We start from the raw sequence: 27,709 nt of genomic DNA on the forward strand, positions 1-27,709 counted from the left end.
AAATACCTAATAAATATTAAGTGGATACATGAAAGATTGCTGTGACCCGGATTCCACACATATCCTGTGAATGTAAAGAGAGACTCAGAGACAAGAAGATGAGAGATTTACATGTCACACACAAGCTTGCGCCAGGTCAGTCATTCTTTAATGTCATCTAAGGAGAGGACCTGGCCTGGGAATGGAAGGCTGAACCCAGAGAGGAAGTTATTTTTGCATGGGATTCACCACCTTTCCCATGAAGAGCGGAATGTTGGTGTTTTCATCCTTGACGATGATTAAGAAGGGCATGTTGAAGTTGATGGTCAGATGCTCAGACCAGGCACTCTCTTCTGAGAGGGTGGCCCCAGCGTGTTCTGTCCCATTCTCATTGATGCTCATCACAGCCTCATGAATGGCCCAGAGGGGAGAGAGGACAGAGACCTGTTTGAGGCAGAGACAGGCTGCACCCTTCCCCAACCCAGACCTGGAGGTAAGGCCCAATGTGGTGAGAGCTGTCCTGGGGCTCAAGGAAGAGCTCTCTCCAGAGGATTTTAAATAAAGAACCACAAGATTCACAACTGAATCAACATGGTGTAGTGGAATGAACATGACTTTCCATGACAAGGATCTGGGTCCAAATCCAATTTTCCCCACTAACTCACTGTGTCACTAAGGAGAATACTATTCTCCCTTTTTTTAAAAATTAACATTATTATTGGAGTATAATTTTTGTTTTTGTTTTTTTTTTGGATACGTGGGCCTCTCACTGTCGTGGCCTCTCCCGTTGCCGAGCACAGGCTCCAGATGCGCAGGCCCAGCGGCCATGGCTCACGGGCCCAGCCGCTCCGCATCATGTGGGATCTTCCCAGACTGGGGCACGAACCTGTGTCCCATGCATCGGCAGGCGGACTCTCAACCACTGTGCCACCAGGGAAGCCCTGGAATATAATTGCTTTACAATGGTGTGTTAGTTTCTGCTCTATAACAAAGTGAATCAGCTATACATAAACATATATCCCCATATCTCCTCCAAGACTATTCTTCTTGAAACCTCAGTTTCCTAAATAGGAAAATCAGACCTGTGGGATAGGATGGCCCAGGGCCACTACGGTGCTGCATGTGAGGAACTTCACTCAGTGTAGGTGCTCAATAAATGTGTGTGTGTGTGCACAAGTGTGTGCATGTGTGACAGGTTCACATTTGTGGGTGAGTGTTTGAATAAGGACAACAAGAAGAAGAGCTTTATCTGGTAATTGTAAGCCTCCATCAACTGGTCACACCTACTTACCCAACCCCATCCCACACTCTTATTCTTAACCCTTCCCTCTCTGGGGAACTGGTCCCTTCTCTGTGCTTCAACACCACACTCATGCCTCTCTCATCGCCTGGCCTGTCCTCCCCTCCTTGCAGGAGACACACAAGCATGGCTCTCAAGGCTTGTGTCTGACCCACGAGGGGACCCTCACCCCTTCCTGACCAGCCTCCTCAACGGCCCTGGGAAGGAACCCACCACTTCAGGAGGCGGATTTTCTTGTACTTTGTCTCCTTGGCTCCGCACTTGTTTGTAGACCAGATTCTAAACTCCTTGGGGACCAGGGCTTCGATGGGGACCTTCCCACGCCTCATCCCCACCCAGGCACTCAGCTCACAGTCAATCACTGAATTGCAGTTGTTTCTCTGGGCACCTGTAATTCTCCTGTGTAAATGGCATCTTTGGTCGAAATCACTCTGTAACTCAGACTCAGTGATTCAGCAGTAGCTCCTGATGTCACAGGCGCAGGGCCAAAGGTCCTTTGCAATCCCTGAGCCTAAGCCTCTCTCTGTAAATAGGGTTTATCGGGACCCAAAGAAGGGAAGTCCCTGGCCAAGGATGAGACAGGGTGAGTGACACAACCTCAGAGGAGGTCCTTAAAGAAAATGCACCAAGCATGTGAGGCCACCTGTCCCCCTCCATCATCCGACCACATTGCAGTCTTGGTGGAGCGATGGCATTCCTCAGGGACCTCAGTCTGCAGATGTGCCTGTGTCCCTCTGTCCCTTCCTCAGCCTCACCCTTGAGCTGCAGCCCCCCTGCACATTCTGACCTACAGAGGTCAAGGACACGCTCACCTTGGACAGCTTCAGAGGCACTTCCTCGGTGATCCCTGAGAGGTCAGCCCCGTTGCTGAAGACCTTGGTGATGCCCAGTTTACCCAGGAGAGTTTTCAGATCGTAGGTTCCAGAAATGGACAGTTTGGGCAAGTGTAAATTGGCAGAACTGTCACGACGGTTAGAAAATAAAAAAGTTTCACAGAATTGAAAGTGTTTCCTTTTCTGGTTGCTCCTCCCACTTGGCGCCCTGTCCCCCTGCCCATGCGAGGATGTGAGGTCAGCCTTGGTCTATTCTACTGTAGTTCCTCTACACGTGGGGTCAGAGAATGCTAGAATCCCAGGGGTCCTCTTGTCCTGCAAAGCCTCTCAAATGCCACATCCTCTGATGAGGCCTCCTGGAGGATCCAGGGTGTCCTCCGGAAGGACTGTGCACAGTGCTTCCCTGCAGGGTTTGGTCACCCTTCAGACTGGGACTCCTCCGGGGCCAGGATCCCAGAGGACCGTGGGGCGTGGTGGCAGGTCCTGAGTGACATCTGTTCCGTGAATGAGTGACTGCACAGGACCGGAGCTCAGCTCTAGTTTTCGATGGGGACAAGGTGTGGCCCCGAGAGGGTCTGACTGAACCTCAGGCTCTGTTTGACCTGTTCTAGACCAGATCCTCCTGTTCTCTGCTCTCAGCCTCTGGTGCAGGGAACCTGGGTGTGGGTGGAGCGGGGAAGAGGTATTAAAACTTCTATTTGCTTTTTAACCTAATACCTCTCTGTATTTTCATTTTTGTTTTATATTGTATGCAATAAAATAGCTTATCCGGGCAAAGGCATATTTACAATACAGAGACATGCACTAATTTGGGGTGCATGATGGGGACCTGGTCAAACCACACTCATCTAGTGACAGAGGATCCAGAACCAGTGTCAAACGTGTCCTGGAGTTTCCCGCTCTGGGCCTTGGCTTTTCAGGCCTCTCCGAGCAGGTTTCCCCCCTGTCTTGCCGTGGACTTTCTGTCCTGAAACTCTACACTCAACTGCCACCTTTGCCGGGAAGCCCACCTCTTCCTTCTGGGTTTGCCCACAACATGGGTTGGCGCTGCTCTCCCTGCATGGGGCACTGGCCACTGGGAAGGGGCAGTGTCCAGGCTGGGGAGGAAGTCCTCAGGGACAGGACTTTCACTCCTCACCCCTGGGCACTGTCCGTCTAACAAAGCCCGGTCACTGCTTCCCGAAAGGATGCTCTGTCTGGGAGCGTAAGATTATGCACCCTCCCCGCCTTGGGCCAGGCCCAGTAGGGCTGCTCCTGGGTCAGCCCTGGCCTGGGAATCACCGTATCTCAAGGTATTTGAGGATTTTGGCGAGGTTCTTCTCAGAGAGCCCATCCTCCAGCAGCTGCATCTTCCCCAGGTTGGGCAGAAGCAGGAAGGCGGCCATTCTGCCCTGGTAGTGCTGCACCAACACCCAGCAGGAGAACTCATTGTCTCGGTACAGGTGGAACATGCCCAGGCGGTTGGTCACGGGCACCTTGACCGTGATCTTCTCGTTCACATGGAAGTCTCCTTTTAGGAAGCACTGAGCCTCGAATTTATCCTTCCATTTGCCTGTAGAGGATGAAGGTGCACAGCAGCTAGGGGTAGGAGAAGGTTTAGAAAAGTGTGCTAGAAAAAGGAGCCCTGAGGCCCCCTGGTGAGATGCTGGTCTCTGAGCCTCAGCTTTGCCCTCTGTAAATTGGGGCAAAAATGAAATCGTCAGGCTCCTGAAGGGCTTTGTGAAGATAATTTGAGGCTAGAGGAGGATCCAGAGTTTCTGTATTGCAGAGACTAAATGGCATCAACCTGGGTGGGCGGAACAAACATTTTTACTTGGATTTGATGTTTAGTTAATGCGTGGTCTGAGGCTGAGAATTATTGGGAGTGGTCGGAAGCTCCCCAGGTCATACTGGGCACCTCCCATCTGAGTCTCCCTGCCCCTTGGTAATTGGTGCTTCTTATTATTCAGGGAAATCACTCTTGTTCCTACTCTAATGGCCTCTCCCTGGACCAACATGTGAAATGCAGATGCCTTGGAAGTGCCCCCTCTGCTCTACCAAGAGAACGTCACCATCCTGCTAAGGCAGGTTGCCTCGGGGACCCCAGGGCCCAATTCTCCCATTTGTTGGGAGGAGGAGAGTGAGGCTGGGGAGGGGACGAGACCCATGTGAAGTCCCACAGCAGAGCTAGGACCTGGGATGTGCTCACTCCAGCCTCTGCGCTCTCCATCACACTTTCCTCTCTCTAGAGCAAGGGGCCAATGGTGTGAAGGAGGCAACCCCTGGCCTTGACTCTCACCTCCCCTACCCTAGGCTATCTCCATGGACTGTTTAAACTGCCTTAGAATACCTTCTGGGGCCCACAGGTCCTGACGTTCTCATCACTCAGAGGGAGGAAGGGAGGCTGGGATTCAAGTTTAGTTGAACACCTACTATGTGAGCGTATAGTCCCATGTTCTTTGTAACTTATTTTTTCCTTCTAAAATTCTGACAAGAAGGGCATTATTATGTCTATATTACAGGTAGGAAACTAGAACCTCCAAGAGGTAAAATGACTTGCCCCTAGTCAAACAACAGCTAATAGGTCATAGAGGCAGGATGTGAGCGCTCGTCTTTCAGTCTCCAAAGCTGTCACTATTTCCGCTACACGAGAGCTGTCGCAAGTGTCTTCTGTGAAATCCTATTCCCTTCATATGCTCCCCCAAAATTTGTTTTTATGGCTCTCTATTATGTGATACTCCATATTTGGCCTCTCTCCCTGGTAGGGATTTACAAAACACATTAGGACATTCAAGGCTCTGAAAAGTCTTGCAGAGAAGACGTTGATTTGACTATTTGACTCACTATTTCCTAACCTTATTTGATCATGCAAAGTCTTTTTTTTTTTGTCCATGCTGCATGGCATGCAAGATCTTAGTTCCCTGACCAGGGATAGAACCCGTACCCCCTGCAGTGGAAGTGCGGAGTCCTAACCACTGGACCATCAGGGAATTCCTCATGCAAAGTCTTTTAATGGTGTGTGTAAAAAATTCAATAACTGAGATCCATAGCTACATTCCTTCCACTGCCAAGGAAAATCTAAAGAACCAGTTCAGGCTACTTGTACAAGCTTAACCTTCAAAAATTATGTAGTTCACCAGAGCAAGAGCCATGTCTTCGTCAAGCTCTTTGACCAAATCCACAATTATTCCCTGAGTTCTTACCTTTATCTGATGGTTGATCTCTTTCTTGGCCTCTTTGATGTTCCTGAAGTTGATGGACAGGGCTTTTGAGTGGTACAGCTTCTTGACATTGTACAAAAACTCAGGCTTTTGCTTCGGATTCTCATCAATGATTAGCATAGTGCTGGCGGTCAGCTGGAACTGACTGTTTGGCTGCTTAAGGGTTTCAGGGAGACTCCCTAAGCCTTTGTGGATATCAGCCTTAGGCGCCTTCTTAAACTTGAAGCCTATGCCCTTCAGGATCTGGATGTAAGTATCATCTTTGGTTCCCAGGGAGAGAGAGCATCGCAAAGGCTATAGCGATGCTCACTGGGGAGAAGATGATTTTGTCGTTGGACTGACGGGCCAGTTCATGGTACAGGCTGAAGGCAAAGCTGGAGAAGTGTGGGAGATCGTATTGATAAATATCAGGGCTGGACTGACGCATGGCGCCAGAGACTTGACTACACAGGTCTGCCAGCAGGAGGAGGCCCCACGTGATGGAGGATGCCATTGTCCTGCAACAGAGAGAGAAGGGTAACGCACCTGGGTCAGGCCACACGACGAGTCCCTCGGCCACCGATTGACGCCATGTCAAAGCAAACACAGCTTATCGAGCATCTATGTGCCGAGCACTTTCCTACATCAGCAGCATTGAAAGACTCAGAACAACAGCAAAGGCTTTATGGCGATTACCATACACCAAGTTCCATTCTAAGCACTTTACTGTCTTATCTCACTGTGTTCTGGTAACAGTCCTGTGAGGCAGGTCAGGCGACTATCCTGGGCTTACAGATGAGGAGACCAAGCTCCTAGAAGTTAAGTCACTTGTCCAAGGTTCCAGAGCGGTAAGGTAGCAGGACCAGAATCACAGCCCCAGGTAGTCTGGGTCTGGTCCACGCTCTCGATGGTTCCACTAACATCTGCAATGACCCTGAGGTATAAGTGCCACAGCCCCTACTTTGCAAAAGAGGAAACTGAGGCACAGGAAATAGATGATCGCCCAGGAAGCGGGCCAGATCGGGCTCAGGGATGATTGGACCTGGAACAGCCCTAGGAGGGATTCCGCTGAACCCTGGTTTTTAATGGACAGAGAGGCTGCTGCCCAGAGTGGGAAGGATCTTGCCCAGTGACACCCAGTCAGAACACAGAAGGGCTTGTCCGATTCAGGCCCAGATTCTCCCTAACTCCACACACTTCCTCCATCTCCTTTTGCTTGAAACTGCTACAGCTCTCACTTTACAGGCCACTTGAGCCTGGAGTTCATTATCATCTGATTCTATAATGTTCTAGGCCTGGAGAAGGCTGTTGAATTAGGGCACATGAGAACCCTCAACCTCGCGGCCCTCACAGACATTTGTCTTGTGGAATGTTTTGTTATCTTCATTTTACAGGATGTGAAACGTGAAGCTCGGAGAGGGTCATTAACTTGCTCAAGGCCACACAGCGGGCCAAGCAGAGCCAAGACAGACAGGTGTTTTTGCTTCTGACCCGGTGTTCTGTGTTCAGGGGGCTGTTCATCCAGTAACTACCTCCTGAAGTGGGAGCTTGGCTGCTTCTAAGGGCTGGGCACAGAGGGAGTCGGGGGTCTCAAGCTCACTACTATTTCTGGGCTGGAAAATTCTATGCTGTGGGGAGGCTGTCCTGTGCATTGTTAGGTGTTCAGCAGCATCCTGGATAAAACTAAATCCCACTAGCCCCTCCCCACCCCCAGGTGTGACAATAAGAAATTGTCCAGGCACTGCCCAGGGTCCGCCAGGGCCAAAGCACCCCTGTGGAGCTCCCACGTTGAAGGAGGAAGGGCTCAGAGCACGAGACCCACTTGGGAGGACTCCTTCTTCCTGGTTGACCAGACTTTTCTCATTTCGGAATGGGTTTGGGTCAAGTGATTCCCATTTGAGTTTGCTCACTGGGGCCAAAGAGTTTAATGGACTCAGTCAGTTTGGGGTGTTCATTCTTCTTGGGTGGGGACCTTGTCAAGGGACCCCAGGGTTCTGCTGTGGTGAGCTGTGCGAGGCCTTCGGGAGACCACAGAAAACTCTCTTTGGCTGTCAGCTTGGGAGCTCAGATGCCTCTGTGGTCCTTTGGCTACCAGTAGCTTGATGACCGGTACCTTTAAGAGGCTTAATGACAACAGCCCCTGAGTATCAGGGCTGTCCCAGCTAGACACTCACGTGCGGCCACAGCCCCGAAAAGGCTTTCTTGAGCTCTCTGGGGGAAGGGGACGGTGGGTTTTTCCAGCTAAAGCTTTTAGGATCAGTGAGGGGCCAGCAGATAGAAGACAGGGCCGTGAACCCAGATAAGAAAGGGGAGGAGGTGACAGAAAAGCTAGCAGGGTTATCTGAGGAGTTAATGAATACACCTCAACCTTTCAGAGGAGCAGTTCCAGCAGTGAGGTCAAGGCCAGGGGTCCACTGGGGAGCAGAGGGGGAGACCTCGGGCTGGCCTCTGAGGGGGACAGGCCATCACGGGGGGTCAGCTTTCTCCAGCAAGATAGTTAAGTGCTGGGGCATGGAAACTACCAGGCCAGGCCAAAGACTCTGGCTCTGACTAGAAGTGAAAAGAACAGGGTAAGAAAGGAGAATCTTCTTAATAAAAAAAAAAAGAAATAAACAATAAAGAAAAAGGAAATAATAGTATCACCTCAAAACAAAAACAAACAAGCGGAAAAAAAAAAAAAAAGAGGGAAGGATCCTGAGGCAGAGAAACATTTTAGAGAATGGGGCACGGCGTGCGGTCCCTCCAGGGGGCCTCGTCCCTGCCTTCTACGGGGGGGAGACACACAGGTGAAGACCACCAAGGCCATGGGGTTATGTCCAAGCCTGGGGAGGGTGGGAGAAGGAGAAAGGTAACCCCGAAGCAGCCCCGCCCACCAGCCTGTATTATTATAGGGGCCTCCTGTGTGCTGGGACCTTTTTTTTTTTTCCAGTTAAATATTCAGCCATATTTTCTTCAGGTTGTTTGTAGCTACATTTTTCGCCTTTAACTATTTTATAACATTTACTTCCTTCCCCCCCAACTTTATTGAGATTTAATTGATTTATATCATTATGCAAGTTTAAGGTGTACAATGATATTTGGGATTAACATATACACACTACTATATATAAAATAGATAGTCAACCAGACCTCCAGTATAGCACAGGGAACTCTACTCAGTATTCCGTAATAACCTATATGGGAAAAGCAGCTGAAAAAGAATGGGGGGGTTTGAATGAGGTCGTTCCATCCTCCCCACCGACTGTGCTGGGCAGAACAGCAAAGGCTCGACTGCCTGCCTTCAAATCCTGACCCTGCAAATCGGAGCCAAACCTGCCTGTGCCTCAGTTTCCTCCTCTGTCAAGGTGGCCCGGCCTCACACACCCGTGTCAGCTCAGGACAGGGCTGATGGAGAGCTACTCACTCAGTGCATGGAAATCTCTTCTTCCTCCGGGAGGCTCACTGGGCTGGACTCGCCCCACAGGCTGTACCACACCGGCACATGCCTTCACCTACTTATAGGGCAGTCTCAGGGCGTTGGGATGCTCAGTCCTACGGGGCCCTACCCCCCACACCCTGAAGGAAATAAGCCTGGGGAGCCTCCAGAGCTCAGCCAGCGCGTGCCTGATATCATCTGAGGGCCTGGCTGTTCTTCCCTGAAGTGGTCTAGTCCAGCGGAACTGGCAGGTACAAGGCCACCTGGGAGGATGGGGTGATGGGAGCCTTGTGGCCCTGCAAGACCAAGGATTCATCTCTCCTTGAGACTCGTCTCCCAGAGCTATTGAGAGGAGCGATTAAAATCTGTCCAGAGCCTAGAACTGTGCCTGATGGATGGTTGACCTTCCAACAAAAACAAACAAGCGGAAAAAAAAAAAAAAAAAGAGGGAAGGATCCTGAGGCAGAGATGCATTTTAGAGAATGGGGCACGGGGTGCCCCTTTTTGTAAAAAAAAAATTCTTATTTATTTATTTATTTTTGGCCATGCCATGCGGCATGTGGGACCTTAGTTCCCTGACCACGGATCGAACCCGCGCCCCCTGCAGTAGAAGCACGGAGTCCTAACCACTGGACCACCAGGGAAGTCCCCCATGGTTAAACTTCAGTAAACGTCAGCTGCCTGAAGTCACCGGGTTTGTCACTGCCAAGGTCCCAGCCCTAGGAAACCTCACACTGGGAGCTGGAATCTGTGTTCTTTGGGCTCCAGAGCCCATTTTTCCAGGCACAGAAGGGAGATAACAGGCCAAGATAACAGATGCCAAGGCTCAGAGGAATCACATGACAGAATGACAAGGGACCATCCTGATGGAGTTAGAATACTGAAGAATATCAGGACCTCAAGCGACCTTAATGCTCACATTTTTGCTGGTGATAAAACAGAGGCTCGCAGAGGGGGGGGTGATCTCTCTAGCTCCTGGGACACGTGAGTGGTAGAGCTGAGAGACGAAATCAAGGGAGAGGGGAAGCTAGTACCCAAAATATTACTTTTGGAATCTGCAGTCTTGATTAATGTTTAATATTTGGTAAGAACCAGCACGAAAAAAAGACACTTTGTGCAATCATCCAAAGAAGGAAACGAGTGAGTTAGGTCTCGTTATCCCCATTTTGCAGGAACGGAAACTGAGGCACACAGAGATCAAACGCCCTGCTCAGGGTTTCACGTTCATTAGAAGGCTGATTTGGGATTCCTGGACTCTCTCTACTTTGTTTATACTGCCGTTAGCACTTTCGTCCTAACATTGCTGAAAGTCACCTCAGAACTAAAGGAAATTGCAACGATAATATTGATAATACTCAGACCATATTTCAAGGCTATTGACTAAAGAAAAAATCATTTTTTTTAAACTTAATATGTATTTCTAACTTGCTCTGTCCACTGTGATCTTTGTGAAAGTCATACCGTGACATTAAAAAAAATTCTGATGGCTCTGATTTCTCATTATGTGATGTTCACGTTGTTCTTAGATAACCAAAGTGATACCTAGTAACAAGGAAGCACCTGACCGTGGAAAGGCAGCTTTGCCTTCTGCGAGCAAACGTCCTGGTAATTACCTGACAGCTCCACCTGGGTCAGGCCCTCCCCTGTGGGACTGACCTGCTGGTACCCTGTCTTACATGACTCAGCCCCACATCCCCCAAATTTCCTGACATGTGCTCACCACCGCACCTGGGCTATCTTTCCCTGGCATTTACTTAGCACCCCTTTCTGGCGCCTTCTAATGTGGTTCCCTCATGAGGGTTGCTCCTCAGCCTTCCTTTTCAGTCTTAGTCATCACTTCAGGCTTGCTTCTTAGGTGAAGACTTCTTTGAGTGCAATTTCTCAAATTCTAGCTGTATTAGTTAGGATGGGCTGGGTTACTCTGCAGTAACAAACAAGCTCAGAACCTCCAGGGCTTAACACAGCCAAGGTGATATCTCATTCACTGTATGTGTCTCCTGTGGGATGTATGCAGGGGCTCTGCCCATCACGGCAAAACAGGGACCAGGCTGCAGGAGGCTCCAAGTTCCTGCTTCAGTTCTTCCGACTCTGGTTCCTTTGCTCGTTCCTTATGTAACCTTTGCTACAGCAAGGAGGACACCAACAGCACCCGTCACAAGACTACTGCAACCATCAGAGTGCCTGCTATTGGCATCGTTCAAGCTTCATTGAACAGCCTCATCTTTCCCACCAAGGTGCCAAACCAGTTGAGTGAAAGAACAAAAGTAAGGCCTATGCGGACATATAGCACCTTTGTTTCTGATAAAGCTGATCTTGGAACATGGGGCTTATTTCTGTGGGACAGTGGGCTTCCAGAAACCTGCGCCTGAGTTAGACAGCTCACACCACCCAGAATTGTGAGACTGAGGCCAGGTCTCCCCATGGCCTGACACCCAGCCCATGGACAACTTCTGGGCTGCCCAGGCCCAAAACAAGAGCCGTTATATTGATAGAAATGAGCCATTTCATAGAGTCCAGATGGAAACGCTGCAAGGTAGATACTCTTTTTCACTTTTTACATATGAGGAAACCGAGGCACAGAGAGGTTGAGGATCTCTCCCAAAGGCACACAGGCTCTGTCTCCTACTATCTCTCATGTTATGCCAGAGTGAGTCTCATACCACCGTGGGCTTCTGGCTGTGTCCTCGCTGGGGAGGGAACCATCTTGGCGAGGGTACCTTTCTCTGACTTCTCCACCTAGGAGCACTCCATTTGGTCTCCCACACTAGGATCAGACTTCATTCAGAGCTGTCCTGGCGGGGCCTGGCCGTGAGGGAGGCCGCGTGCTCCGCCTGCGGCACTGAGCGTGATTACCCCACAAAGGACAGCAGCAGAAAGTCCCCAGCCGCTGAAGGAGCTCTCAAGCTGTCCACTTTGTTTGTGGATCACAGCTCTGGAAGGGATCTGGAGGTGCACAGTCACCACGCAGCCGGGCCTCTAATGATCCTGCACCTACTTACGGCGTGTGTGGGGCTTTCTCCACACCAAGCAATTCTCCAACCCCAGCTGGTTGTCCTACAATTCAATTCTGACACTGTGTACCTGGGTCCGGCATCAGCTACCACAGGTTAAGGGCTCAGTCCTGCAAGACTGCCCCACCCTGTCTTCAGACACCAAACTCAAGTCCAGGATGTCACCTGTGCTTCTGACCCACAGGTTATAGATTGGAGGTTCCCGTGATCTCCTTCCTTGGGTTCAACTGATTTGCTGCAGCTGCTCACAGAGCGCAGAGGAACCTTCTGTTTACTAGATTACCGGTTGATTAAAAAAGATTAACTCAGGAACAGCCAGATGGAAGACATGCGCAGGGCGTGTGGAGCTCCTCTGAGTGGAGTGTCCGCGTCCCCTCCAAGCTCATCTCTCTCCCCAGTCTCCACGTGTTCACCAAGCCGGAGGCTCTCTGAACCCCATCCTTTTGGCTTTTTTGGAGCCTTTATTACATAGGCACGATCGATTAACTCACTGACCATTGGTGATTGAACTCAATCTCCAATCCCTCTTCCCCTCCTGGAGGTTAGAGGTTGGTTTCCCATGGCAACCAACCCCCATCCTTAGGGGACCTAGGGGCTTTCCAAAATCACCTCATTAACATAACAAAAACCACCTTTCTGGTGCTCGTCACTTAGGAAAATCCAAGGGTTTTAGGATCTCTGTGCCAGAACTGGGATGAAGGCCATCTCTATATATTTCTTCTTATTGATCACGATGTCACAGCCTCATGCATTCCCCATTATCCACAGCCATATAGACAAGTGTTTCTTGAGGGTGGGTCTCCTCCCCATCCCTGGGACATTGCAGACACCCCGTAAAGGTTTTCTTTTCCTTGTTGAACTAATGCCCACCCCACGGGCCTGTGGAAAGGATCAAGTGAGCTCCTGGGATGAAAATCAACATGTAATCAGTATCTCTCATTTCTGAATTAGTGTGAATGTGTGAGATGCCAGCAGTATCCCTGACCTTTGTTTTCATTTTATGAATGAATCTCAGATGATCCCACCAGTCAAGGCAGAGCCTGCACGTAACCACAAAGGTTCATTTATTTATGCTTAAAATCGAATTGGTATGTCTTTTTCCTGCAGACTGATAGGGGGGTGTAAATGTCCCTTCCACGTTGTCCCTGTCCGAGCCTGGAGCCTGCTTGTGTGTTTCCCTCTCATCTGTCTCAGAGCAGAGCTGGGTCCCTGCCTGGAGGGGCAAACTGACCTGGACCAGCCCAGAACCCCTAGCATCTGTGCTTCAGCTGGTGCTAGGGCAGAGAGGTGGACCCCATGTGGACCGGGAGGTTGGCATTCTTCCTAAAGTCTGAGATGGATTGGGGAATGTATGGCATTAGGGCAGCCCGGGCTGAAATGTGAGGGACTTGCCTTCCAGGACTGTGCTGGGCAGGTCTCCCAACCGGCCATCTCCCCATCTGTACCTTGGGGATAACGATTCCCAGCTGGGTCCTTCAAGGACCGATGTTGAGGGTCAGACTTGGCAGTGAATACATTTTGAAACTCTAAAGAACAGGTAAAGCTGAGGTTTATGGTTGTCCTGCCTGGTTTGCGGCACACTCTTGTTCTCCTCCCCTCTGGGGCTTTAAGTTTGAATTGGGGCTTTGCCAGCCCGAGTCCAGACTAATGTAATGACAGGCCATTCTTTGATGTGAAATGATGGTATCTTAGGTGAATTCCCTGGACTCTCAGGAATTCCCAGTGGCCTTTGCATCTGACCCTTTACTTCCCCAGAAGCCAGTGTCGGGGAGTATGCCGTGTTCTCGCTCAAGGCGGTGAGCTCTTTAAACTCAGGTGGGAAGAGCTCCAGAAGATCCGGGGACTGTTTTGCTTGCGGAGGCATCCAGCACTCCTCATACTTCGAGGAGGGATTTATCTCTGCCTAAGTCCCACGTGGCCCATCTGGTGTGATGTGGTGAGGTCTGGGGGAACAAGGAGAGCCTCGGAGGCCAGCTCTGCCACTTACCATGACCTTGAACAAGACAGTGAGCCTCTCTGACCCTCAGTTTCTTCATCTGTAGAATGTGCTGCATATAAGAGCAGAGCAGCTCTACTCCCAACATCACAGTGCAGCCATGAGGATTCAATGAGAAAATACTTGAACGGCCCCTTCCAGGGAGCCAGGCTTAGAGAAGGAGCTCATAAAGGCAGCAAACATCGTCCCTGCCACAAGTGCCCTCCTCTGCTGTCCTTTAAAATCCATTTTAACACTCTGATGTGAACCTCACAGCAACTCAACATAGGTTTTGTAACCGTGATGAGGCTATTGAGGATCAGAGAGGTTTGGCAACTTCACTAAAGTCACACAGCTGGGAAGTGGCAGATTCTGAACTTGATCCAGGTCTTCAGACCCTCAGGTCTGGCATCATTCTAAGTGCTGGAAGATGTTTGTATCATTAATGGAATTTGTAGAAGTTGGAAGTCTCTAGGCAGAGAAAACTCAAGAGGATAGAGACTTATTTGGGAAACAGTCCAACTGTATCCATTATGTTATGTGAAATTGCACAGATGTGGCCATTTTGACTTAAATGGTGTAAATCTGACATAACTCAAGCCTGTTCTTTCGGTATGCATTCATCCCAGTGAGAGGCTAGATGGTGATTACTGGATTTGTGTAGGACGGGGCCGTCCTTCCACGGGACCAGCGTATTTCCACGAGAGTTCAGGGAGCTGGCTCCTTCAGGCTGGGCTCCAGCCAGGCCTCCTGACTGCAGCAGCCCTCCAGCAGGGGCTTGGAGGGCCAGAAGGAGTCACGTGGCCCTTAGTGAAAAGGTCTGTTCCCAGGACAGCCTCTGACTGTGGCCCAGGGAGCTGTGGTTTTTCTCCAAAGACCACAGCGAGGGCCCTGGGGTAGGAATAAGGCAAGCGGAAATGTGGCCCCTGATACAGCTTAGCTAAGGGAGGGCAGCTGGGGCACAGGGTGTCTGCTCTACTTTCTCTCCTATGGCCAAGGAATCATTGCGGGACTTTGCAGAGCCCTCTGCGGCACCTTGGCTGTGTGATTAGGGAAGACAAGAGGGCGTAGGCTAAGTGGTCTTGGGGGCCTGATATCCTGGGTGAGTCTGAGCAAGTGATACAGACCAAGACCTTCGCTTCACTGGGGAGATGAGACCTGCTTCTAGGAGTGCTACGTTTGAGGGTCTTGGAGCAGAGATGGAGTGACAAAGGCAGAAGTATGTGTCCCCAGTCCAGCCCCATGGGAAAGGGTCCCTGGAAAAACCAACCAGAGCCTTTTGCAGGAAAGACCTATGAGTGGTCAGGGCTCAAGCCTGGCTCAGGTGACAGTGTGGGACAAGAAGAGGACCTGATCTTCTCTTGCTGCTTGTGACGCGGCAGCCCAGTGTCCCCGTGTGAGCTGAGGGCTCTGGGAGCAGAGGCAGCCCTGCAGGGTGAGGGGCTCTCACCGGGGGTCGCAGTGAGCACCAGCGGGGTTGGGACGCTGAGCAAAGGACCTGGTGGACACTGGGTGGAGGTGGGGACCACGGGCTGGATTCTGAGCCCGTGCGATTTCCCCCTGGGGGTCCCAGAGGAGACTGGAAAGCCTGGAGCTTTTCCACAGTGACCGGGGAAGGGTCAGTAAGCTGTGGGTTTTAGCCTCCATTTCATCCTGGCCTAGCACAGGGCCGGATGGTGCAAATGCTAGTAAACCATAACGCAGTGGACCCTTGAAAGATCACCATGGCCTGGATTTCACACACATCCTGGGGACGTAAAGAGAGACTCAGACGCAAGAGGCTGAGGGATTTACACGCCACACACAAGCTTGGGCCGGGTCAGTCATTCTTTAATGCCATGGAGGAAGGGGACCTGGCCTGGAGGGGACAGCTGAACCCAGAGAGGCAGTTATTTTTGGGTGGGATTCACCACCTTTCCCATGAAGAGGGGAGTCTTGGTGCTTTTATCGTAGATGATGAAGAAGAAGGGTCTGTTGTATTCGACTTCCGGGGGAATTGACATGGGGATGGCTTCCAGAAACGTGGCCCCCGTAGCTTCTGTCCCTTTCTCATCGATGGTCAGCACAGCCTTGTGCACCGCCTGCAAAGGGGAGCGCACAGAGGTCCCATCTGAACAGAGACAGGCTGCCGGTCCCCAGCCACGCCCGGGCTCAAGGCGTGAGGAGAGCCTTGCCAAGGGAAGGGCCCACTCTGGCCTCTCTCATCGCCTGGCCTGTCCTCCCCTCGCTGCAGGAGACACACAAGCATGGCTCTCAAGGCTTGTGTCTGACGCACGAGGGGACCCGCACCCCTTCCTGACCAGCCTCCTCAACGGCCCTGGGAAGGAACCCACCACCTCGGGAGGCGGATTTTCTTGTACTTTGTCTCCTTGGCTCCGCACTTGTTTGTAGACCAGATTCTAAACTCCTTGGAGACCAGGGCTTCGATGGGGACCTTCACACGCCTCATCCCCACCCAGGCACTCAGCTCACAGTCAGTCACTGAACTGCAGTTGTTTCTCTGGGCACCTGCAATTCTCCTGCGTAAATGGCATCTTTGGTCGAAATCACTCTGTAACTCACTCAGTGATTCAGCGGTAGCTCCTGGTGTCACAGGCGCAGGGCCAAAGGTCCTTTGCAATCCCTGAGCCTAAGCCTCTCTCTGTAAATAGGGGTTTATCGGGACCCAAAGAAGGGAAGTCCCCGGCCAAGGATGAGACAGGGTGAGTGACACAACCTTAGAGGAGGTCCTTAAAGAAAATGCACCAAGCATGTGAGGCCACCTGTCCCCCTCCATCATCCGACCACATTGCAGTCTTGGTGGAGCGATGGCATTCCTCAGGGACCTCAGTCTGCAGGTGTGCCTGTGTCCCTCTGTCCCTTCCTCAGCCTCACCCTTGAGCTGCAGCCCCCCTGCACATTCTGACCTACAGAGGTCAAGGACACGCTCACCTTGGACAGCTTCAGAGGCACTTCCTCGGTGATCCCTGAGAGGTCAGCCCCGTTGCTGAAGACCTTGGTGATGCCCAGTTTACCCAGGAGAGTTTTCAGATCGTAGGTTCCAGAAATGGACAGTTTGGGCAAGTGTAAATTGGCAGAACTGTCACGATGGTTAGAAAATAAAAAAAATTCACAGAATTGAAAGCGTTTCCTTTTCTGGTTGCTCCTCCCACCTGGCGCCCTGTCCCCCTGCCCATGCAAGGATGTGAGGTCAGCCTTGATTTATTCTACTGTAGTTCCTCTACACGTGGGGTCAGAGAATGCTAGAATCCCAGGGGTCCTCTTGTCCTGCAAAGCCTCTCAAATGCCACCTCCTCTGATGAGGCCTCCTGGAGGATCCAGGGTGTCCTCCGGAAGGACTGTGCACAGTGCTTCCCTGCAGGGTTTGGTCACCCTTCAGACTGGGACTCCTCCGGGGCCAGGATCCCAGAGGACCGTGGGGCGTGGTGGCAGGTCCTGAGTGACGTCTGTTCAGTGAATGATGAGTACTTCTCTGTGTTTTTGTTTTATATTGTACATGAGAAAACAGCTCATCCGGGCATGGGCATATCTACAAATAGAGACATGCACTAATTTGGGGCTCATGACGGTGACCGACCACGCTCATCTAGTGACAGAGGATCCAGAACCAGTGTCAAATGTGTCCTGGAGTTTCCCGCTCTGGGCCTTTGCTTCTCAGGCCTCTCCGAGCAGGTTTCCCCCCTGTCTTGCCGTGGACTTTCTGTTCTGAAACTCCACACTTAACTGCCACCTTTGCCGGGAAGCCCACCTCTTCCTTCTGGGTTTGCCCACAACATGGGTTGGCGCTGCTCTCCCTGCATGGGGCACTGGCCACTGGGAAGGGGCAGTGTCCAGGCTGGGGAGGAAGTCCTGAGGGACAGGACTTTCACTCCTCACCCCCGGGCACCGTCCCTCCCATGGAGCCCGGCTGGTACTACCTGCACGGATGCTGGCCTCTGCTGGAGGCACAAGTTCACGCACAGTGTCACGGCCATGGGACGTGGGTCTACCCCCGCCTCCCCCTTCAGGCTGGACCTCTTGTGGCAGCTCCTGGGCTGGCCTCTGGTTTGGGAAGTCACCTTGCGTATCTCTTTTCCAGGACCTTGGCGAGAAGCTCCTTGCTGAGCTGGTCCTCCAGATGCTGCAGTTTCCCCTGGTCGGGCAGGATGAAGACGGCGGTGGCGTTCCCCACGTAGTCCATCAGCAGTACCCAGCTGGTGAGCCTGTCGCAGTAGTGGAGGTCAAACATGCCCAGGCGGTTCATCATGGGCACCTTCACGGTGGTTTCCTCATCCACGTGGAAGTCCCTCTCTGTGGTGTGCTCTTCCTCAAAGGGCTTCTCCCATTTTCCTGGAGAGAAGGGACAGCGGACATCAGCCAGGGCTGGGAGAAGGTTTAATAGCAGTGGTAGAATAAAGGAGCCCTGAGCCTCCTGGTGAGCTACTTCTCTCGGGGCCTCAGCTTCACCATCTATAAAATGGGGCTAAAATGAGCAATCAGTGTACAGAAAGGTATTCTGGGAGGATAATGCAAGACTGGAGTAGGGTCCAAAATTTCAGTTTTGTAGAGGCTCATAAGTGGTAGAGGAAGGATTTGAACCTTGGTCCTTCTGACTCCAAAGGTGTCACTGTTTCCTCTACAATTGAGTTGTCAGAAGCGTGTTCCAGGAAATCCTATTTCCTCTGTACACTCTGCCGAAATTTGTTTTTCTGGCTCTCTATTTTGGGAGACATTGCGTATCATACACCCCTCCCAGATAGGGATTTACAATGCATATTAGGACATTTAAGGTTCTGAAAAGTCCTGCAGAGACCATGATACTTTGACTGTTTAATCCATAGTTCTCTAACCCTATATGATCACGGGAAGTTTTAGCGGTCATGTCTGGAAAATTGAATAACACGTGCAGAGATGCATGGCTATATCCTATTCTGCACTGCCAGGAAAGTTAAGAACTGAGTGTTTGAGAATATTTTGGGGGTGTTTCTGTTTCAGGCTGGTTGTGCAGCCTTACCTTTAAAGAATATGTAATTCACCAGAGCAAAAACTGTGTCTTGGTCAAGATCATCTACCAGATCCACAATTTTTCCTTGGCTTCCCTTCTTTACGTAATCGTTGATCTTTTTCTTGGCCTCTTCAGCATCCCTGAAGTTGATGGAGAAGGCTTCAGAGTGGTACAGGTTCTTGACATCCTCCAGAAACTTACTCACTAGCTTCGCGCTCTCGTTGATGAACAGGCCGTTGCCAGTGGTCAGCTGCAGCTTGTTGTCTGGCTGGTTGAGGGTGTGGAGAAGATGCTGGAAACCTTCGTGGATCTCAGCCTCTATTCTTGTAGTGAGGTTGAAATCTAGGCCCTCCAGAATCTCGGTGTGAGTGTCACCCTTCGTCCCCAGGGAGAGCATCGCAAAGGCTGTAGCGATGCTCACTGGGGAGAAGAAGATGTTGGTGGCATTGGACTCATGGGCCACTTGGCGGTACACGCTGAAGGCGAAGTCGACCAGGTTGGGGGCGATCTTGTGGCAGGCTGCTTCCTGGCGGTGCTCACGATCCTGCTGGGATGCGTCTGTCTCCTGGACAGCGTGTCCCTGGAGACCCTCAGCCAATGAGACGGGGACCAGGCAGCACAGGCCTGACAGCAGGAGGAGGCCCCACGTGATGGAGGATGCCATTGTCCTGCAACAGAGAGAAGGGTACCACACCCGGGTCAGGCCACACGACGAGCCCCTCGGCCACCGACTGACGCCATGTCAAAGCAAACACAGCTTATCGAGAATCTATGCGCCGAGCACTTTCCTACATCAGCACCATTGAAAGACTCAGAACAACAGCAAAGACTTTATAGCGATTACCATACACCAAGTTCCATTCTAAGCACTTTACTGTCTTATCTCACTGTGTTCTGGTAACAGTCCTGTGAGGCAGGTCAGGCGACTATCCTGGGCTTACAGATGAGGAGACCAAGCTCCTAGAGGTTAAGTCACTTGTCCAAGGTTCCAGAGCAGCAAAGTAGCAGGACCAGAATCACAGCCCCAGGTAGTCTGGGTCTGGAGTCCACGCTCTCGATGGTTCCACTAACATCTGCAATGACCCCGAGGTATAAGTGCCACAGCCCCTACTTTGCAAAAGAGGAAACTGAGGCACAGGAAGTAGATGATCGCCCAGGAAGCGGGCCAGATCGGGCTCAGGGGTGATTGGACCTGGAACAGCCCTAGGAGGGATTCCGCTGAACCCTGATTTTTAATGGACAGAGAGGCTGCTGCCCAGAGTGGGAAGGATCTTGCCCAGTGACACGCAGTCAGAACACAGGAGAGCTGTGAGGGAACCCAGATGGGAGGCCGTACCCCCTTAATACTCACAGTGAACCTCAGCCCCTAGTAGATTTTCCTGAGCTAGAGGGCGGCCCTCAGAGTGAGTCCATGGCCTCAGACGCGGGAATGGGCTGCAGTCAGCTTAGCTGCTTACCTCGCTCGCCACCTGTGTCCCAGCTCTGCGCTCAGCGTGGACGTGGGTGTTAGAGGTCTGGTTCCTCCAGTCAAGTGGGGTTTGTTTGGCGGGGCAGGGCTGAGGTGGGGTGGGTAAGATTCGAAAAAGCATCCCTCTTCTGTTCAGACAGACCTGGGTTCTAATCCGGGTCTCTGTCACTACCAGCTGTGTGACTTTGGCCGAGTCATTTAGTCTCTCTGGCCCTCATTGTGTCACATGCAGAAAGTGAGATTGTTGGGAGAACTTAGTGAAATAAGTCTAGACACCGAGCCTTACACTGAAGGCATCTGAGAGAGATTACATTGAGGGGAGGCTGGTAGGGGTGAAAACTAGAAGGCTTCCGAGGGTGGCTGGGAGGGAGATGAGCTCCATGGCTGGGGGGAGACAATAGGGAACGGCAAAGCTTGTGGCTGACCCAGCAAGGTCAGGCTCTATCTAGTGACAGTCAAAGTCACTGTCACCCGCAGCAACGCGGGGCCAGTTCTGCCCCACGGAGCTCCCTCTACTGCATATAGATCCCAGCCTTGGGCCACTAGGCTGCGACCTCCTAAGTACAACCTGCTCTCTTCCCAGATGGAGAAACTGAGGTCCAAGCAGAGGAGAAGGGTGCGTCTGCTGCTAGCTATCAGTCATACAACTAAAACCGTCATTTTAATAAAATACAAAGACAAAGGAGCCCTTGAACTTGGCACATGAGAACCTAAGGGGGAAAAGCAGGAAGTAAGGAATGCTGGGTTTCATCTATCCCTTGGACTTTTAAAAGTTTCCTTCCAATGAAACAACAAGATGAAGCACAAAACTGGCTTCTCTCCACCACCTTTCTTTCTGGCCTTCAAACCTCTAACTTATCCAAATAGAGCAGACCACACATTACGTAATACTTGTTTATATTTTTCTTAAACTAGCCAGTGGTTTTAGAGCTTACGATCGTGCTAAGATTAGTTCTGTATATTTCCATCGCCCTTGGATTTCTCTCCACAACCCCACTGGATTTTGCTGTGGTCCTTCATGGTTCGTGGAAACTCCCCATCTTTGCAGGGCGCAGAGATCATGAGGGATTTGGGCTTCTGCAGGGTGGGGACACTAAATACGCTGAGGGGTCTCAGGGCCAGAGGCCGTGGCTTCTAGTCCTGACAGGGCTACTTCTGTCCACTTGGCCTTGGGCAAGCATCTTCGTGTCCTGGGGCTTCATTCTCACCAGCTGTATAGATCGAGGCGGGGGGGATCTAAATGAGGTCCCTGTGTACCAACGCTGGATTTTTAATTAGAGGGGTATCTGGCTTTGGTGAAACAACATGGACTGAGACTTTCCATGGGGGATGGGATGCGGTGCCCTTCCGCTGAGAGGGCTGCTGGCCTTAAGAAGGTAACAAGGCTGGTGTGGAGCTGCAGCTGGGGTGAGCACATCCCTGGCTCCCACCCAGTCCATCTGCCAGGGGGTTACATCACCTACTCTGGCTTCCTCCTTTCACAGTAAACGGCCTGAGACCAGGAAAGGGTCAGGGCCTTGCCCAGGCCACACAGTGAGTCAGCGATAAAGCTGGCTTGAGCAAGCCTTGGTTTTCCCACCACTCGAACTACAGATGGGACAGTATGTCACCAGGTCTCAGACCCTGTAAATGTCAGAGTTAGGTCCTGAGGACTCTGACGTTAACCTTGAGCCCCGGTTGGCTTCATTTTGCCTCTCAGTCTGTTCCTTACAACTTCGGGGGCCTAAGACTTCTCTCTCCTCACCCTTCTATCAAAAGCAGCACCCCACACCCCCCAAATTCTAGTGCGGGAACCAAATGGAGATGAGAACGTAAATGGTGACGTGCCCAGAGGTGTAGGGACCACATTTTAAACCAATAGAATGAAGATGTCACAGTGACACTTCTGGAATCAGGGGCAGGTCAGGGAGAGTAAAGTGAGCTGTCCCTTTGCCTAATCTCATGCCGTTTCCCCCAGGACATAAAATGAGTGACCAAGAGCAACCTAGTGGGGTCCAGGGAAGCGACTGTGGCCTAAGGTCACAATCTGTTGACACCTGGCACTAAATAAGCCCAGGTGTGACCCAGCCCCGCCACTTACGGGCAAGTGGCCTTGGGCAAGTGACTTCACTTCTTTGAGCCTCGGCTTCCTGTAAAGGAGAAAAGAATCTCTTGAAGGGCAGACGTGAGGAACGAACAAGGTGATGGGTGGGCGGGCGCCGAGCGGGTGTGGAAAACCTCCCCGTACCTGCGCACAGGTAGAATTCAGGCTTGAGAACTGGCAGATCCCTTCCTGGCCGGTTGGCACGCTACCCAGGACCAGAAAGGGGAATGCTGATGAGCAAAGAAGGGCCTCTGAGTTTGGGGTATGTTCAATTCAATCCTCCAAGCAAATGGTATTTACCATCAGCCGCCTCCTTATCACCACACTGAGTAAACAGCAGGCCTTCCTTATTATTTCTTCATTTGATTTCTTCATTTTATAGATGGAGAAATTGAGGACTACAGAAGTTAAGTGAATTACTGAAAATCACAGAGCTGGTTGCTTACAGAACTGAATTTTTTTTTTTTTTTTGGCCACACCGCGCGGCCTGCGGGATCTTAGTTCCCGCGCCCCCCTGCAGTGGAAGCACGGAGTCTTAACCACTGGACCGCCAGGGGAGTCCCTACAGAACTGAATTTAATCCTAGGTATTTCGATTTCTGAGTCCGGCATTTAACCCTTCTCTGTGTATACAGCTGAAGGCAGAGGCCTCGGAACAGAAAACTCAGAGGTGGGCTGGCTAAAGGAAGAGGGGCAACATCGCTTTGTGGCTAAGATCAGGGGCGACGAGGCCAGAATGCCCAAGTTCAATTCACTATCAGCTGTGTGACCTTGGACAAGTTACTCAGCCTCTCTGAACCTCAGTTTCCCAGAGATGATAAGGGTGTACTTACCCCATGGAGCTATTATGCAAATGAAATAGGTGCAAAGTGCCAAGAACTGCCCGGCACGCAGTCAGCTCTCAGGAGGCATCAGTCGTTACTGATACTGTGAAACTTTCAGAGCGCTCTCGGGGAGTCTGATTGCCTTGGCCTTCGTCATCTCTGTAGGCCCCATCTCCCAAAACCAATGGTGGAAAAATCATATCGCTTCCTAAACTTCAGGGATCAAGGCTAGTGGGAGTGGGGTGGGGTCAGGAGGGCAAGGGTTATCTATCCTTTGACCAAAAGGACAGAGAGGTTGAGCAACTTTCTAGGGTCACCCAGCATGAGAGGGGGCTCAAGGCCAGCCCAGGCTTCCCATTCCCCAGCTGGTGCCTGAGGCCAGAGGGAACCATGTTGGCAGTGGACCTGGGGTCCGGAGCGGGGATTCTGGAACGAGGCGGCCTGAGCTTGAGCTCACATGGTGTGTGATTGGGAACAAGGGATGAGCCTCCCTGTCCCGGATGTCCTCGTCTGTAAAAGGGGAGCGCCATGGTAAGCACCTCAGAAGATGGCCATGGGGCTTCAGCAGAAGCTGCCTGGCCAGAGCGAGGGCTCAGGAATACAGCTCAAAGCCCCCCGATGATGGTGCCCGTCCCCAGCTTCCCAGCTTCTGCTGCGTACGAGGACGCCCAGAGGCCCACAGTGCACAGGGGGGCCCAATTTGGTACCTCCAGGCTGAGACCTGGTGCGGTCCTGTTCTGGGCATTTCGGGAGAGGATGGAGGCCTGGGGAGCAGCTGAAACTCTGGGCTTCTGGTCTGGCTTGGCCCCCCTACCAGGTCCCTGCGTGAGCCTGGGCTTCTCACTGTCTCCCTCTGAGCCTTATTTTTCTCATCTGTAGAAGCGGAAAAAGAGACACACCCGAGCAGTAGGGGAGGTGCTGAGACCTACAGAAGACAACCTACGGGAAAGACACAGAAGCTGTGCAGCAGAAACGTACTCCTTCCTCGGTCTCGGGACGCCAGAGCCAGCCCCCCGTTTCCACTTCTGCCCACAGAGGGCCAGTTTAATCACCGGGAGGTATTGGGGAGGCCCTGGACAGGCTTGGGGAGCAGGAAAGGACCCCCAGGGCTGCTGTTACTATGACAACAGGAGGCCAAGCCCCAGCCCTCTCCATCCTCCCTGCAGCCCCAGGGCCTTTCCCGGGTCGCGCAGGGACCCGGAGGCCTCTCTGGAGGCTCTTGCCAGTGGAAGGCATACTTACGATTCACTGTCCCAGGTCGGGGCTGGTGACCACAGCTGGGGAGACAGAGCCCTGTCCTCGCCTGTATTTAAGCAGTGGATCCAGAGGGACGATGTGGGAGGCTGCTGGTGAATATTAACCAAGGTCATCCCAGTTATCAGAGGAGTAAACAGGGACTAAGCTCACTGACTCGACACTGAGCCCCTGCCCACGCCGCCTGTCTGTGCTCCTCCTGGGCGGCGTGCGGCCCTCTGTTCCATATACCAAAGGGAGTCTTTGTGCCCAGCTCATAAACGACAGCATCTGTCTCCAAGCTGGGGTGGCATGTGACTCACGCCCTTTGGGATGGCATGACTCTGCTGGCCGGTGCTCCCACTGGGCAGTTCTCAGTGGCTGCCCCACTGGTAGCAAGAGCTACCATTTAGAGAGCCACCTTGAAATGCCCACTGCTGAAGATGCAGGGGGTGAAGTAGGTGATGAGTCCAATTGGCAGATGGGGAAACTGAGGCCCAGGGTGAAAGGCTGCTCATCCACCCAAAGTCACCAAGCCAGATACAAAACCTCTCTCGACTTCCCTGGAAAGAAAATGGGGCTTAACCGCTGTTGACACAGCCGCTTAAGGCTGGTCTGGGTGGCCGTGGGCAGAGGCCAGGAGTCAGAGAGTCAATCTACGAAGAGCTGTGCAGCCTCAGGCAAGCTGCTTCACCTCTCTGAGCCACGAGGCATTTTTGTTTGCAGCGTAGGGCTTTGGAGGTCCCACTTCCTGGCACAGTTGTCAGTGATACACAAGATCACTTATGTAAAGCGCCGGGCACACACTAGGCTCTTGATTTTGGTCTGCACAGCCCTCTGTTCAGACCTTCTCTCCAGGCTTCTCCGGGCAGGAAGAGGCTCAGTTCCTGGCCAGCCTCAGGCCCATGTCTGTTTCCACTGGATGCGGCTCCCGGCAGACTAATGCGATCCACAGGCTGTTTGAATTTTCCTTGGGACTGTTGCTCCGTGCGGGAGCTACTGCAGGCTTTTGGGGGCACTGGGGGTGCTTGGAGGTGTTGATGCAGGGTTGAGGCCAGTGGGGCCCTACTTGACCCTGATCCATTTAAAAACCCAAGGCGGTTGGCCTCACACTGTGTGCACCACCCCACGCCCCCTTGGCACGCAGTGGATACTTATTTGTTGAGTCAGTGGACAAGCACGTCTTTGTCCTTCTCTCATTCCCCCGGTCCCAGCTGTGGGACTCCGCCAGGTGAATAGCCTGTAGGCTCCTCTAGCTCACAGGGTCAGACCAGGGAACCCAGGGCCCCCATTCATTGGCTGCGTGATCTCAGGCAAGCTGTTTAACCTCCCCGTGCCTCAGTTTCCCCATCTGTAAAATGGGGATGGTGACAGTTCCTACCTCGCTGGGCTGCTGCAAAGATTAAATGCAGCAGTTTCAGGTAAGCTCAGGGCCCAGTGTTGGGGGCGCACGGTGAGCCCCCCGTGATGTTGTCATCCCCATGACAGTGGGTCTCGCGGGTGTCATTCTGGGTGGGCGACTGGGGGGGAGCTATCCAGGAGCTTCCTCCTAGGACTCCTTCATTCAGTACTGTCAGTACCCCCTGTGAGGGGAGTATGTACCACCCCTCATATAGAAGCAGAAATTAGCTCAGGAAGGGGTGGACTTCCCGCTCCCATACCTCCCGACTCCCCGGTTCCACAGTCTGGCTTCAGAACTCTGACTCTTTCCCCTGAGCTGGCTGAAAGGCCATCTCCCCCAGGGCACTACATCTGCCCACAGCTCGGAGACCTAGGGTGTGGTGAGGTGAGGCCTGCCCTCCATACCTTCTGGGCATTTCTTCCCCTCTCCATGCCTCAGTTTCCCCATCTGTGCAATGGCCTTCTGCCACGCCTGGCTGCCCCTCCCGGCTCTCGCACTGAATGGGCGAAGGCAAGCACCCAGGCTGTCGCCAGGTGCGACAACCCTTTCAGCCCGGTGGCTTGGGGCTGGTGGGAAGGTGCCGCCCCCTCTCCGACCCCCCTACCTTCAATTCCCAGTTCCTGCAGCGGAAGGAACTCCTCCTTCCCCTGGGGCTCCTGGCTGCAGTGTGCAGGCTGTGTGTCCCCGAGTGCAGCGCCCGGGCTCTGCCAGCACAGGAGGAAGAAAGCTCTCGGTGGCCCAGGCAGCAGGTCCGGGAGGGGCAGGGACCTGGGGCAGGAAGCTGCCTTGCACAAAACTGCCAGGAGCCGGGCAGATGACAGACTGCCCTTCACGGCCCAGGCAGTCCTGTGTGTCAACTGCTGTGCCTGCTGTGTCTGGCTGTGTGACCCAGGATCACCCAGTTTCTTTGAGCTTCTGTAGGCAGGCTGGTAGCACCTGCCAGAAAAGATTAACGGAGATGACAGATGTCATCCTTTGGCCCAGAGCCTGGCATCAGGGTCCTGGCAGGTTTCCAGGGCCACCTGTAGAGGGACGAGGCCTGAGCCACCTCTGAAATGCAAAAGAAGAGCCCCGCAGAGATTGAGACAGGACCGTGTGTATGGGGGAGGTGTGCGTCACAGACCCTGGCTGTGGGACGAAAAGGTGCAGGACGTCGGGGGGACTGGGCACTTGGAGGTGGAGTGAAGAAAGAGCAGTGAAGTGGAGAGTGGGAGAAAGTGGGGCTCGGGGTTGGGACCTATCCCTTCTGAGGCAAGGGCTCCACACTCAGTCCTTCTTGTCTCCCCATCCTCCCACTCCCCTCCCCCCCTAGTATTTCATGCTGCGGAGAGCTCCTCTAGACCGGCATCCTGGGAAGGAGGGGTGGGATGATCTGGAAAAATGGGCAAGGACAGAATGCCCAGGGTGGGGGGCACCCAGTGGCCATTCTCCAGGACCCGAACCACAAGCCAAGGTGGAGGAAGTCCTGTCCACTTGGTTACTTCTGGAATTGTCCATTGTAACATCTGGACTGATCCCTGGGACTAAATATATCCTAGGAAGATGCTGTGGGCTGGCTGTGAAAAAGGGGTGTCTGGGAAGACCCTATCCCCGCATTGGCCTGCTGAGAGATGAGAGAGGGATGGAGAGAAGCACGAGAGCTGAGGTGTGGGGTCTGCAGCAAGAAGGGAATGAAAGGGAAGGGTGTGCGAGGGGCCCGGGGCAAAGCAGATCAAGGACCAGAGGCCCTGACTGGTCCAGAGAGCGATAGTGAACTTCAGAGATGTTACACCTGTTGGTAGAGTTCCCCAGAAAGTGCGGAAACCAGCCTGTACTGACTGCCCCAGGCACACACACTGACATGTCACATGTACGTCCACAGTCAGATCCCCCCATACTCACTACGGGAGCCCCCCTCCAGGCACCAGCTCCCTTCTTCAGGGGGCAGTGTGGCTCAGTGGTTCAGGCATGGGCTCAGGGTCTGAGCATCTGGGTTTGACCCTTCACTCCACCATTCTCTCTGGGAGATCTTAGCCATTTAACCT

At 52.5% G+C, this 27,709-nt stretch overlaps 2 protein-coding genes across 5 annotated transcripts; both read right to left on the minus strand.

The window, feature by feature from the left end:
- Positions 1-207: 207 nt before the first annotated feature.
- Positions 208-5,805, minus strand: LOC115867283 (alpha-1-antiproteinase-like). The gene is given in 5 exon segments (XM_060293496.1): positions 208-423; positions 2,092-2,239; positions 3,394-3,664; positions 5,207-5,591; positions 5,593-5,805. Coding segments are annotated over 5 exon segments (1,233 nt in total).
- A 9,705-nt stretch (positions 5,806-15,510) lies between these two features.
- On the minus strand, positions 15,511-26,433 carry SERPINA1 (serpin family A member 1). 4 transcript variants are annotated; one of them, XM_030883474.3, is made up of 6 exons: positions 26,290-26,433; positions 24,293-24,393; positions 18,686-19,344; positions 17,751-18,021; positions 16,624-16,771; positions 15,511-15,773 (listed from the first exon to the last, which is right to left on the minus strand). In XM_030883474.3, exons 3-6 carry the CDS (start codon positions 19,338-19,340, stop codon positions 15,582-15,584), a joined length of 1,266 nt encoding a protein of 421 aa, XP_030739334.1. In that variant the 5' UTR covers positions 19,341-19,344; positions 24,293-24,393; positions 26,290-26,433; the 3' UTR covers positions 15,511-15,581. The 4 variants fall into 4 exon arrangements, with proteins under 4 accessions (XP_030739334.1, XP_069901166.1, XP_030739332.1 ...); XM_070045065.1 differs by having other exon boundaries at positions 24,293-24,396; XM_030883472.3 differs by lacking the exon at positions 24,293-24,393.
- Between the last annotated feature and the right edge of the window lie 1,276 nt (positions 26,434-27,709).

Source organism: Globicephala melas, chromosome 2 (assembly GCF_963455315.2).
Source record: "Globicephala melas chromosome 2, mGloMel1.2, whole genome shotgun sequence".
Taxonomy (NCBI): domain Eukaryota; kingdom Metazoa; phylum Chordata; class Mammalia; order Artiodactyla; family Delphinidae; genus Globicephala; species Globicephala melas.

Bases quoted from the DNA above. Each gene is read 5' to 3' on its own strand.
- SERPINA1 (XM_060293663.2), bottom strand. From the start codon at position 24,420: ATGACCTTGGTTAATATTCACCAGCAGCCTCCCACATCGTCCCTCTGG. The intron at 19,345-24,292 runs GTAAGTATGCCT...TCTCTGTTGCAG, and splicing joins CCGACCTGGGACAGTGAATC to GACAATGGCATCCTCCATCA. The intron at 15,774-16,623 runs GTGAGCGTGTCC...TCCCCTTTGCAG, and splicing joins TGCCTCTGAAGCTGTCCAAG to GCGGTGCACAAGGCTGTGCT.